Source organism: Neovison vison, chromosome 1 (assembly GCF_020171115.1).
Source record: "Neovison vison isolate M4711 chromosome 1, ASM_NN_V1, whole genome shotgun sequence".
NCBI classification, from domain to species: Eukaryota; Metazoa; Chordata; class Mammalia; order Carnivora; family Mustelidae; genus Neogale; species Neogale vison.
This window is the reverse complement of record NC_058091.1, coordinates 278,717,002-278,730,225: the sequence shown is the minus strand read 5'-3', so window position 1 is coordinate 278,730,225 and position 13,224 is coordinate 278,717,002. Positions and strand designations below refer to the sequence as shown.

At 37.3% G+C, this 13,224-nt stretch overlaps 1 protein-coding gene across 1 annotated transcript in view; it reads left to right on the top strand.

The window, feature by feature from the left end:
* Positions 1 to 13,224, top strand: part of ITGA1 (integrin subunit alpha 1) — a 166,337-nt gene that overhangs the window by 46,312 nt on the left and 106,801 nt on the right. Inside the window, exon 2 of the mRNA XM_044232119.1 lies at positions 9,239 to 9,359. Within this exon, the coding sequence (XP_044088054.1) occupies positions 9,239 to 9,359 (121 nt within the window). The remainder of the gene's footprint in view (positions 1 to 9,238; positions 9,360 to 13,224) is intronic.

The following is a 13,224-nucleotide window of genomic DNA, read 5'->3' as shown; positions in this document are numbered from 1 at the left end:
TTTATTTATTTTCACGAGAGCGAGAGGCAGAAGGAGAGGGAGGAAGAGTCTTAAGCAGACTCCACACAAAGTCCCATGTGGGGCTCCATCTCAAGACCTGAGATCACAACCTGAGCCAAAACCAAGAGTCAGATGCTTAACTGACTGCACCACCTGGGTGCCCCACTTTGGGTTCTTTTTTATACCATTCGTACATTGGATAACTTGCATGTTTTTGAGATGCTTTTGTTTCAATCTCAGAGTCACATCTTACCTAGGTGTCATATGCATGGTGTCCATCAATGCCTGAGAAGAAAAACCTGAATAAAAAATTCTACCTTTATTTGCAGATTTTTTTCAGTGAATTATATTACTTTACTTATATTACTTTACTTATAAGTAAAGTATATATATATCTCCATGATATATATGAGCCAGTAACACATTGCCAGTCCCATCATTTTTGCTAATGGGCACAAGAGGTAGTTTCCTGCATAAGGAAAGCAAAGAGGTAGTATACGCAGTGATACAAATTATTTTAAATTTCCTAGTTTCTATTTGAGTTATTCAAACTAACAAACAAAAAGGTATAATTCACTCTCTGCAGTGAAACAATAGAAGTATCTGAAGTAGTAAACATGTCTCACACACTCAAACATGTTCATGGACTTCAAAAGCCAATACCCAAGGCTTCCAGAAAAATTGTGCTATCGAATCTGTAGGAGAATCAGTAATACAACCTGTTAGTGTCTAGAACTATTTATTTTACAGTGTGAACTACCTTTTGCCTTCCTGTCTCTCAAAAGTACCTGTTACACATGCTAACAAAAATAACCTAAAACTGACAATGTTTTACTGTCTCACTGAGAAGATATTACATGTAAATCAATAAAATTTACTGAAAAGTTTCATTAACAAAAAGACAACCTTCATTCATACTTTTACATCTCCAAACACTTTGTATCTCACATTTCTGTATGAATACTTGAATAGGATGCAACCTGCTCTGTTCTGCAGTGTAAGACGCCTTTCCCCATGCTGCGCTCCGTGCTGTGTAGTCACAGAAATAAATGAGTTCAGCTCCCAGGATGCCAGGGCAGCTGGAGAACAGAGTTCTGTGCTCACATTGCTTGCAAAAACACACGAGTCGTGTTTCCCACAGTGGGGTCCAGGGACCCCTGAGGTTCTGCAGCTTTTTTATCCTGTAAACCACAGAGCCAGAAGATGATGGTGATAGGGTGGAGGCGTTGGGAAACTGAGACTGTTTAAGAATTTCAAGAGAAGGGACAGTCTGAGAAGAGCTGGCAGAGTAGGCACTTATTTGTGGTGGGAGGATATGGGAAAAGAGCAGATGTCTGTAGATACTACAAAGGAAAATAAACACTGTGGGAGAACAAACTTATGTAGAAAAATTTAAAAGGGGGATTTTTAACAAAGGATGTTTGGGAAACACTCCATTGGAGCTTAATATTCTGGGCAGCATTTACAAAAGGGTACAAGTTCTTACAGCCAGAATGACCTTTATATGAGAAATCTTCATTTCTCTGTTTATTCCATCCTGTTGCATTTAACAAACTTGTATTAAACACCTACTATGTGCCAAGAATTAGGCCTCCTTGCCTCCTTCCCATCAGCCATATACAGATACACACATAAACACACACTCACTTTGAAGTTCAAATACCATTCGTATTAACTGGAAGCCTACAGGACGTTAGCACTAAAGTCAAAACAATTCACTCACTACAGCAAGCTAAAGTTAAAAAGCAGCCTCCCATGATGAAGCTTGGAAAATGTTTGAACATCGAGGTGTTTATTTGGATTGGCTTTTCTGGACTTGCTGATAGAGGTAGATATCATGCTGACATATTACATCATTTCTGATGAAAGAACCCTTAATGGTGGGATTCATTGAGCCAGACTTTCCTCTTACATAATTGTATAGGGAAGTTTCAATTGCTTGGAGACAGCAAGTTGGATATGGTATTTTTTTCTGAAGATACAGATTCCTGTATTTGAGACTATGATACCATTTCCAAACACTTGTGTTGATGCTACATCAAGGCTCAAGGCTCTAATGTTTCTTTTATTCTATTTTTATTTTGTGTTGTCTTTACCACAGTTCTTTGTCTCATCCTTCTCAAGATTACAATGCTGTAAAAATAATCCCTTCAGATTTCAAACCAAGTAGAATTATGTAGTACTATATTTGTGGATGGATCCAGTTACACTATTTTTCAAACTTAATCTTGTCTAAAAATATCTTTATTTATTTTAGAGAGAGAGAAAGAGAAGGCAGACACAAGCAGGGGGAGGGGCAGAAGGAGAAGAAGAGGGAAAGAAGCAGGCTCCCCACTGAGCTCAGAGCCTGATGTGGGGCTCAGTCCCAGGACCCTGAGATCATGACGTGAACCAAAACCAAGAGTTGGGCCCTCAATCAACTGAGCCACGCAAACGCCTCTCCGATCTTATCTTTTCGGGTAATCATGTATAACAAAATTGAGATCCAACTCACTTAGCCACCAAGAATAATTGAACTAATTAAAATTTCAGATTTATAACACTGATATTATAAAGATGTTTCATTATATATTGCAAGTGAGGAAAGGGGCTTTCAGTTTCCATCATCAACTCTTATCATTAAAATGTTTTTCTTCCTATCCCTTGAACTGTCTCAAAGTTGAATATATTTTATTTGAATTTAAGAAAAAGGAAAAGTAAATTTGAAGTGATATAAAATACCTAATGTGTCACATCATTAGTTATAGTGAGCATATATAATTTGAGGAGTTTATATCCATCTGAGTAGGGGTAGATGAACTCTTTCCACCAATAAGCTTTGGCACAGCAAGAGATATAAAAGGTGCCCAGGATGTACCAGCATTCACACTGCGGGGGTGGGGGTGCTATGGGGACTCTGCAGCTCTGCATTACAGAGGTTGTACTGCCTAGGTACTTTCTCTGATTCTCAGGTGGCTCAAGACTGTCACTCAGTTAATATGCCTTAAGTCACTTCAGGCTTATCCTATCCCTGGAATAGATTTACAATCTTTGAAATAGGTTAGAGGAGAGTAGATTGTCAGTGAAGTAAGAAAATCCTTAACTTGCTATTGGCTGAGAACCTGGGTGGTATCATAAATATTCACCACATTTTGAGGAACTGAGATGAGAATCCAAGAGGTCTAACTGGAAGGACAGAAATCCCTGCACTCCCCTTCCTTAGCCAGTTGTTTCACATGGAAGGCCTGATTCCCCCATCTTAGATTTTCTTTACACATGTCATTGCAGCCAGGTTTAGAAATGGGAAACTTTCTATGGAAGTGAGTCAATGAACCCACTGTCCTGCCACTCTGATACAACACATCTGTATCATTTTTCAAGATATAAATGGTCATCAGGATGGGAGCAGGGGATCCTCTTCCAAAAGAAAATTCAACTGCCATATGGTAAACGGATTCTTTGAATTCTACTTATGAGCACAATTTACTCATTTATTGAATATTCTTTATTGCTACATGTATAAGTTGTATTTGTCACAGCAACCAATGCCTATAAAGCATTTGTAACCTCATTTTAAATATGATAAGCTGAGACTAATGGAAGTTAAATCACTTACTGTATTTTTTCCCAGCTAGGCTATAAGATCTTAAAAGTAGAAGTGCCATCTTATTATGACCATATCTCCAGGACCTAGCATATATTCAACCCCAAGTAAAACCTTGATGAATATTTGTGTAGTAGTTGGATAAATGTGAATAATTACATAAATAATAATATAAGTGAAAGGGCTCTGTAAGCCTAGGTTCATATATCTCTAAAGATTACCATATTCCTATACAATGAAGGAATTTGCTCTAAAAACCATTAACTATAGGGGCGCCTGGATGGCTCAGTCAGTTGGGCATCTGACTCTTGGTTTTGGTTTTGATCTCAGTGTTGTAGGATGGAGCCTTCCATTGAGCCCTGTGTCGGCCTCCTTACTAAGTGCAGAGTGTGCTTTAGATTCTTTCTCCCTCCCCCTCTGACACTCCCTGCTCACACACACTCTCTTTCTCACTCTCTCACTCAAATAAATAAATAAAATCTTTAAAAATAAATAAATAAAAATAAAAACCCTTAACTATAATAAAACAGTTATTATTTCCTATCTTAATATTGTGCCATTTCACTCTTTAAAAATAATAAATATAATATTAATTCTATGATTTCTTCTATGTCCAGATTGGATAAATGTGTAGGAAGTTGGTGAAAGAAAGCAATAGCATTTTAATATCAATCCCTAGCCACCATTTATTTGATACCCTTTTTACTTGGGCTTTTAAATATTCAGAATTCCATTGGCTATTAAATACTTCAATCTGGATATTGCTAGATCAGAATTTCTGGACCACCCTGTGAAACACAGACTTTCTTCATTAAAAAGCAAAATATCAAACAGGCTGCAGTGACTTTTCTTGGAACTCAGAGGATGTGTGGAGGAGGAAGGCCTTCTTTGACCAGAGAGTCAATGCCCTTGGGAGAAGCTCAGACTTTTCCCCCCTTCATTCAACTTTTCCTGCCAGTCCTACCCTCAACTACTCAAGTTACAAGATGATTAAGAGCTCTCATGGGTCTTTTTTATTTATTTATTTATTTATTTATTTATTTGACAGAGATCACAAATAGGCAGAGAAGCAGGCAGAGAGAGAGGAGGAAGCAGGCTCCCTGCTGAGCAGAGAGCCTGATGCAGGACTCGATCCCAGGACCCTAAGATCATGACCTGAGCTGAAGGCAGAGGCTTTAACCCACTGAGCCACCCAGGAGCCCCTCTCATGGGTCTTTTGAGGTTTTGTTTACCTGGGTTATTGTTATTATTTTTATTATTATTAATCTCACAACTTCAATGGCACTCTTGTCACAGAAAGTCTATGATTTGACCTGAGAAGCCCAGTGTTTAATTCCTTCTCTGCCACTAACACAGCTGACATTAGACCAATCACTTAACCCTTCTAAGGTCCAGTTTCCTAACATACAAGAAGAGAATAGTGGCTGCTGTTCTGCCCAACCACCAGTTCATTGTCTAGTTCAATATCCTTTTTATATGAAAATGTTTGTTAGTGGCAAAAGGATTTTTTTTGTGATTTATTTATTTATTTGAGAGAGAGCGCGCGAGCAAAAGAAAGCAGGGGGAGGGGCAGAAGGAGAGGGAGAGAGAGAAAAATCTGGAAGCAGATTGCCAGCTGAGCACAGAGCCCACCAGCCGCAGTGTGGCTCAACCCCAGGCCCCTGAGATCACGACCTAAGCCAAAATCAAGAGTCAGCTGCTTAACTGACTGAGCCTCCCAGATGCCCCATGGCAAAATATTTATATGCAGAAAATACCATACAATTGTAGGTACTTCTCCGTCTCTTTTTCTCTTTCTCTCATTTAGTTGTCTTACACCTCCAATTCCATACTGGGACAAAGAAACTGTGCACAATGATCTCTTTCACAAGAGATACCCTTCAACACCAACAATCTCATCTTCCTCCTCAGTTTTGAGCCCTTAAATATATGACACATATAATCATATTTGAAAGAGAGCAAGTCTTTCCATTTCTTTTCTACCTGAACATGAATGTTTTGCCTGAAATCTCTCATGATGCTTTATCTAGATCTCTGCAAGCATGACTCCTCCTCACTCCAGTCATCCCCCTCAGCCCCATTTTCTTAGCCATGGCCACTGTAGAAGGCCTCTTCCCAGTTTTGCTTCTCAGAAGTTGTAATTACTTGGACTAAGAGTAGTGTTGCCTTCTACTAACCCTTTTCAGTTTTAGGGATAAGATGTAAAAATTGAATTCATATGAAGGTTTGGGAATCCTGGGGAACTATGGGCAAACTTCTCTACTGTCCTGAGTCTCCTTCTCTTCATTCGCACAGCAGTGATAATAACACTAATTGTAGGGTTGTGGGCAAATTATATGAGAAGGAGCATGTGAAGCATAACAAATAGTAATGTGTTGTTATTCTTAAGGAAAAATATTCCTCTTCTGCTGGTATGTGAAATTAGAACTTAATTTTGACGTCTATTGTCTATGTTTTATTTCCCATTGTTTTCACCCTGTATGGCCCCTTAAGCCACCTCAGCTTTGTTTTTCTTTTTGTTTTTTGACTTTGACAGAGAATAAGTGCAATTTTTGCTGTACCTCTGGTACATAAAGTTCCAAGACAACTTGGTATAACAAAATGAGCATCAAACTCAAAGTTTCAAGAAGCTGCCTTCACTGTTTGTGCACTCCTTTAAATCAAAAGAACAAGATGTAAACTATTTTTTTTTATGTCATCTCCTGTGCTTCAGTCTCCTTGGTGCCTTAGCAAACATGAAAGAGACTGATTTACAATCACTTTGGGCAAATTGCCCGTAGAATTCTGAAGACAGGAAATGAAAAAAAAAAAAAAAAAAAAAGTGCAGCACACCCCTCCCCATCCCCTGAACATTCAACACAACATGTGGAATAAACAAGCCTAAAAAGGAAACCAAAATGTCTTGGTCTTATAATGAGGAGTATCATGAATGTCTTTTGGGAGAACATATACTAAACACAATAAAGTGCTAGAAAAATACTTCAAGAGCAGTGAACTTGAACCTGATTAATAATAACTCCTTTCCTCTTTGGTCTAAAAGATGGTAAGTAAGTAGGTAAATTATGTTACCTACATCAACATTATGAAAGAGGGTTACCATATTACAGGCTTACACCTCTCAAACTGTAACAGGAATCGAATTCCCTGGGGATCTTGTTGGGATGGAGATACAGATTCAGGAGATTCGAGTGGAACCTGAGATTATGGATCCCAGATGCTGCTGGTCTTCACGCCAGTTGTTTTTCCATCATCTTCTTCAACAAAATCACTGGTGGTGGTGTTCTGGTCCTTCTCTATAGAATAGTCATATTCAGCTTGGGCAGTTTTGGTCCCAGGGGAATTTGTCTGTGTCTGGAAACATTTTTGATCTTCATAACTCAGGGAGTACTACTGGCATTATGTGGGCAGTGACCACAGACGCTGCTACAACACACAGTGTAGACTTTCATAGCAAATAATTTTCTGACTCAAAATATTAATAACACTAAAGTTGAGAAATCCTGTTGTAGACCTACTACCTTGTGTATCTCTCATATCAAAAAATCTGTTACAAGTTTTCAAAAAAATAAAACTGTGAGAGAAGGGTAGGAGCATGCACTATTTAGTTTGGAGTAGAGTGAACAGTGTTTAAAGCTGTCTTCAAATATGTAAAAGGCAATTATGCAGAAGATGGTAACCAGCTGTTCTCCATCACACTTGAAGTAAGAGCAGGAAATGTACATAAATGGGCCTACACTACCCATCCATTTTTTTCCTACATCTTCCACACGAGCCAGGCAAGTCTCTCTATGATTTTACAGCCATATTTGCCCCATTCTATGTATTATCACTTGTAAAGACCCTCCCAAATTATTGGGATATATTTTCTTCTCACTGCCAAGTTGAATCTCTCCCTCCCTTTAAAAATCTAACTTGAAAATTTCCATCTCCATTAAGTCTTTCTTAACTAAAATGAAATAGTTGTCAATTTACCTCTAACTTCAAGTGGTACACTTTCTCCTTCAGTGTTTATTCTACAAATATGTTATTGCCTATCTGTGTACAAGGTGCTAGATTTTGAGAAAGGATAAGGAAGAGAAGAAGAGAGTCCCCGCTTTTAAGAATTTTCCAAACTGGAGGAGGCGGGGGCGGGGGGAGAAATCACACAGATAATTACAATGTAAATAAAATAACATTTAATAATTATTTCTATGAGGGGCACTTCGGTGGCTCAGTGGGTGAGTGGGATCAAGCCCCACATCTGGCTTTCTGCTGAGCAGAAAGTTCGTTTCCCCCTCTCTCTCTACCTGCCTCTCTGCCTACTTGTGATCCCTGTCTGTCAAATAAATAAATAAATAAATAAATAAATATTATTATTATTTCTATGAGAGATATTCAAAAAATGAAAGAGGAGGATTTAGTAGTTAGAAAGATTATTTCCAGTTGGAAAGATCAAGGAAGACTTTATAAATAGGTATACGTAAGCATCTTTTTTCATGAATAGGTATACATAAATTTTTTTTTTAAAGAACAGAATTTTCTCTAGATTAGGTATAATTCTGTGTAGCAAAAAACCCAATGTTAAAATTGAAGGTTATGACTTAGAGCATAGAATGAATTTGAGTCTGGATTTAAGCTATATTTATGGAAGAATTTATAATGAGTAAGGAAAGATAATTTTTTAGGATGCGGATAGCTGTATCATGGTTTTAATAAAGAACGGTGAATTTAATTACCTCTGAATGTACCTTATGATGCATGTGATTTTATAAGGGAGAGCTCTTTGGGACGAATTTTTAGTTGCATCTAGGAGAGGAATGCTTTGTAACTTCACAACTCTACTTCAAAAACTAGTACCAACCTTGGAATTTGGCACCATCCATTTGACAGAATTTGGCACCATCCAGAATCCTTTTAGGAGAGTCTCTCTTGTAAAGGGTTTTCATTACGTGAACTTTAAGGAAATTGAAGAGAATTAACCCACATTGAATATCTAGTGTGTGTCATGCACTGAGTAGACTCTTTAGATATGTCATTTGATCTAGATATATCATGGACAGCAGCCTGTGAGTGTATCACCATCAACACTATATGGAGGTTCTAGCGTACTAGGATAAGCTTTCCGTCCACTGCTTGATGGAGAGAGAAGCTGAACAAATCTCAGGCCTGCTTCAGAAGCTTTCTGGGTGAAGGCAATCTGCTTCCATTCCCTTTGGAAGCAGTAAGGAGAGAGCTTCCCCTCCTGAGGATTTAAATGGTGATTCTTGCATCCTTCATAGTCAAAACAGGAAAATGAAGTTGTTTACATTGCATTAGTGGCCATGATTCACTGTACGGCTCATTATTGGAAAGCTATCTGTAACCACATTAGGCATATCCAAGCACGAGTTTCTGCCAGGTCTCTCTCTCTCAGATTCTGAAGTCATTAGCTCTGGGAATGGTACAGCTACTAAATTTCTATAGGGTTTTGTTTGAATATTAGTATTTGTATTCTTCAGTTGTCATTTGCAGCCAATAATATAATTAATACCATAAACCTTTCTTGCAGTTCTCATTTTTTGAGTATTACTGCTTTTTGTAACAAGAGCACAATTTTTAGGCATGCCTTCCAGAATTCATAACATGATGGAATCTTAGTTAACTCTGTGTAACTGGACTTTATTTTCCCTCTTAAAGTTGTTCTAGGCTTCTGCGTATCATTCAATGTGGATGTGAAAAATTCAATGACTTTCAGCGGCCCCGTGGAGGACATGTTTGGATATACTGTTCAACAATATGAAAATGAAGAAGGAAAATGGTAAGCCAGTTGATTTTGTTGTGTTGTCATTTAGTTTTTTTACAAGGTAATGGAAAATATTATTTGGTTACAGTTTGTTTTATGAATGAGACTTCAACAGAATGAATCATGCATAGTAGAAAATGCAGTCTAATCATTTGGTAATGGAAACTGACAGAGTTAAAAAAAAAAAAAAAAAAAAGGAAAATTCCTTGGCAGTACTCAAGGAAGTGGTTAGTGATTTCTGTTGAAGCCCCTGTTGACCTCAAGAAGGTCCTTGTCCAAAATAGTCATTGTTCTGCAATTGTTATTCTGGCAAGAGTTCTTTAATTGTTCTCACTCCAGAGTAGTTGAATGTCAGCTGGAAGAATTGGGAGGCAAATGAGATGCTATCTTGAAAGGGTTAATATCACTTCCATAAGATATTATTGGGCTTATATTTTTGGTGATTTACTGACCTACTGAGTTTGGTTTACTGTTTATAATGAACCTTACTGAATTTCTTTTATACACTTACAAGCCCATTAGTAATGATTCACTTCACTTCAGGCATGATTTTTAAAGCACATTTGACTTGTTGAAAGTTACACAAAATTAATATTAAAGCTCTTTTACTTTATATTTAACATAATTTTAGTGACCTTTTTTATTAGAAAAAAAAGAATAAGAATTTGTTAAAATTTACTTCAGTTTAATAACTTAAACTAAACTATTCTTGCAACTAAAAGAATAAATAAAAAGGGATCTATGCCTCCTAGGACAACAATAATCCATCACTCTACTATATTGCACAAATGAAAAAATATGGATTTTTTTACTTTTCACTCTATCTTTTATACTTAATTTGATCATAATCCCCCCAAAATGATCAATAGTAAAAATTTGAGTTCTCACATTTTCTGTGTAAACATATTGTATCCTGTACAAACTAGATTTTGTGGAGGTGTTTCACTGTCTCTTTACAAATATTTTAGATGACCTTAATAATCTAATAATAGCATATGAGTTATGTATTCTTTGTCCTACCAATCTATACTCTCACTTACTACCCCGCCTGACCCCATTTAAGGTTAAACAGGTGAAGTCATTACTCTAGATACCAGTTTTATTCTTTTAGGCATTATGCCTGCAATTCAGGGAGCTCTGCCTCTCAGAGACTAATGTGAGTGGACCAAGCATAAGCTGTATGTAATAAACTGAAACTTAGCTGGTCACCTGGGTAGCTCAGTCAGTTAAGCAGTCAACTATTGATTCCGGCTCAGGGCTGTGGGATCAAGCCCCACGTGGAGCTCTGAGTTGGGCTCTGTGACAGGCCTGGAACCTGCTAGGGATTCTCTCTCCCTTTGCTCCTCCCCACCTCTCTTCCTATGCTCCTCCCCATTTGTTCATTGACTGATGAATGGATAAAGAAGATGGGGGGGTGTATATGTACACACACACGCACACACAAACACACAATAGAATATTACTCAGCCATCAAAAGAATAAAAAAGAATGAAATCTTGCCATTTGCAACAACATGGAGAGATCTAGAGTATATTATGTTAAGTGAAATAAGTCAGAGAAAGAAAAATACCATATGATTTCACTCATATATGGAATTTAAGAAACAAAACAGATGAACATAAGTGAAATTAAAAAAAAAAAAAGAGGGGAGTGGGAAAACCATAAGAGCCTCTTAACTATAGCAAACAAACTGAGGGTTGCTGAAGGGGAAGTGGGCAAGGAATGGGTTAAATGTGTGGTAGGCATTAAGGAGAACGCTTTGATGAGCTCTAGGTGTTATATATAAGTGATGAATAACTCAATTCTACCCCTGAAACTAACGTTATGCTATATGTTAACTAATTAAATTTAAATTAGAACTTGAAATATTAAAAAAGTACTAATCAGTATAACATAGACTATAAATTTAATAGGAATTAAAAGAAGGAGGAATTGACTTGACGCTTGATCTGAGTCTTGAAAGATGACTTAATTTTTAATAAGAAAAGAAGTAATGCTGCTCCAATCTGGGAAGCCACATAAGCAAGGGCATAGATTTGAGAAGTGAGTGTGTTGGTAAGCAAACAGGACTGACATAGGGAAGGTAGAGGACAAAGGGTAATGGCAGACCTGAGAAGCCAGACAAAGGAACTTGGACCTAAGTAGAGGGCATTGAGAACCACTGTAGGTGTGGAAATTACATAGAGATGGGATTGGAGAAAAAAGTGCCTGAAAGCTAGGGAATCTAAACGAAAGCAAAAATAGTAATCTGGTGCTTAAGAGATGAGGTCCCAGGCTAGATTAGAGAGAACTGGAATAAAAGAAAAGTGCATCCAAGATAAATTTAGATGAGTCATTAAGGCTTGGTGGAAGTTTGGAAATGTCAAATGGAGATGTAGGAGGAGTCAAACATAGTCCAGAATTTTTACACTGGATCATTGGAAAATAGGTAGCCATTCAGAGAGAAATATATAGGAAAGAAAAATAAGTTTTGTCACGAAGTTGGTAAATATGGCTTTAAACAGCTTGAGTAATGTCTGGGTAGTTGGAAACCCTAATGGAATACAGCTAAGAGGGAGAAGTTAATATATTAGAGGAGATATTTAGAGGGCAAAGACTGGTTTTGGTTCCCACTTGCAATCCTGTGCATTGCCCAATATTTAACACCGGGCCTTAAACATAATACATGTTCAGTGATTATTTGTTGACTGAACATAAATGAATCTAATTTAACTCCCTGTTATCATTAGTGAAAAAACAATCACACACACACAAGTAATGTTAAAAATGGCTCTCCTATGACTGTTATCAAAAACACAAAAGACAAGTGTTGGCAAGAATGTGGAAAAAAGGAAAAGTTTGTGCACTGTTGGTGGGAATGAAAATTGGTGCAGTCACTATGGAAAAAGTCTAGAGGTTCCTCAGAAAATTAAAAATAGAACCACCATATGATCCAGCATCCCATGTCTGGTTAATATTCAAAATAAGTGGAATCAGGATCTTGAAAAGGTATCTGCACCCCCATATTGACTGCAACGTTATTTGCAACAACCAGGATTTGAGAGGAATCTAAATGTCAACTGACTGATGACTAGATTTTAAAAATGTGTCATATACGTCCAATTGAATATTATGGAGCCTTAAGAAAAGAAGGAAATCTTGCCTTCTGAGACAACATGGAGAAACCTGGAGTACATTTTGCTAAGTGAGATTAGCCAGACACAGGACAAATACTATATGATCTCACTTATATAAGGAGCCTAAAATAGTCAAAGTCATAGAAGCAGCATGCAGAATGGTGGCTACCAGGAGCTGGGAGGAGGGAAAATAAGAAAGTATTAGTCAAGGGTATAAAGTTTTAGTTATGCAAGATTAATGAGTACTAGAGATTTACTATACAGCATACTGCCTGTAGTTAACAATACTATATTGTATACTTGAAAATTTACTAATAAGATAGATCTTATTCAAGTAATTATGCCTATCTAATAAAGCCTTACTAAAAACTCCAGACACTGAGGCTTGAGTGAACTTCCTCCACACTGATGGTCTGGAAGAGTGTTTTGTCCCGAGGACACAGAAACTTCACATTCGGGATCCTCCCAGACCTTATACTACGGTCTCTTTTGGGGAACTCATCTTAATTTGTATCCTATTATAATTAACTAAAATCAGAAGTATTTTAAAAAAGAAGGTAGGTCTTATGTTAAGTGTTCTTATCCTGAAATAATAATAATAACTAAAGAGGGTTGGAGGAAACCTGTGGAAGCAATAGATATGTTTATGGCATAGACTGTGGTGATGCTTTTACATAGACTGTGGTATACTTGTCTCCAAACTCATCAAATTGTATACATTAAGTATGTACAACTCTTAATATGTCAATCATATTTCAATAAAG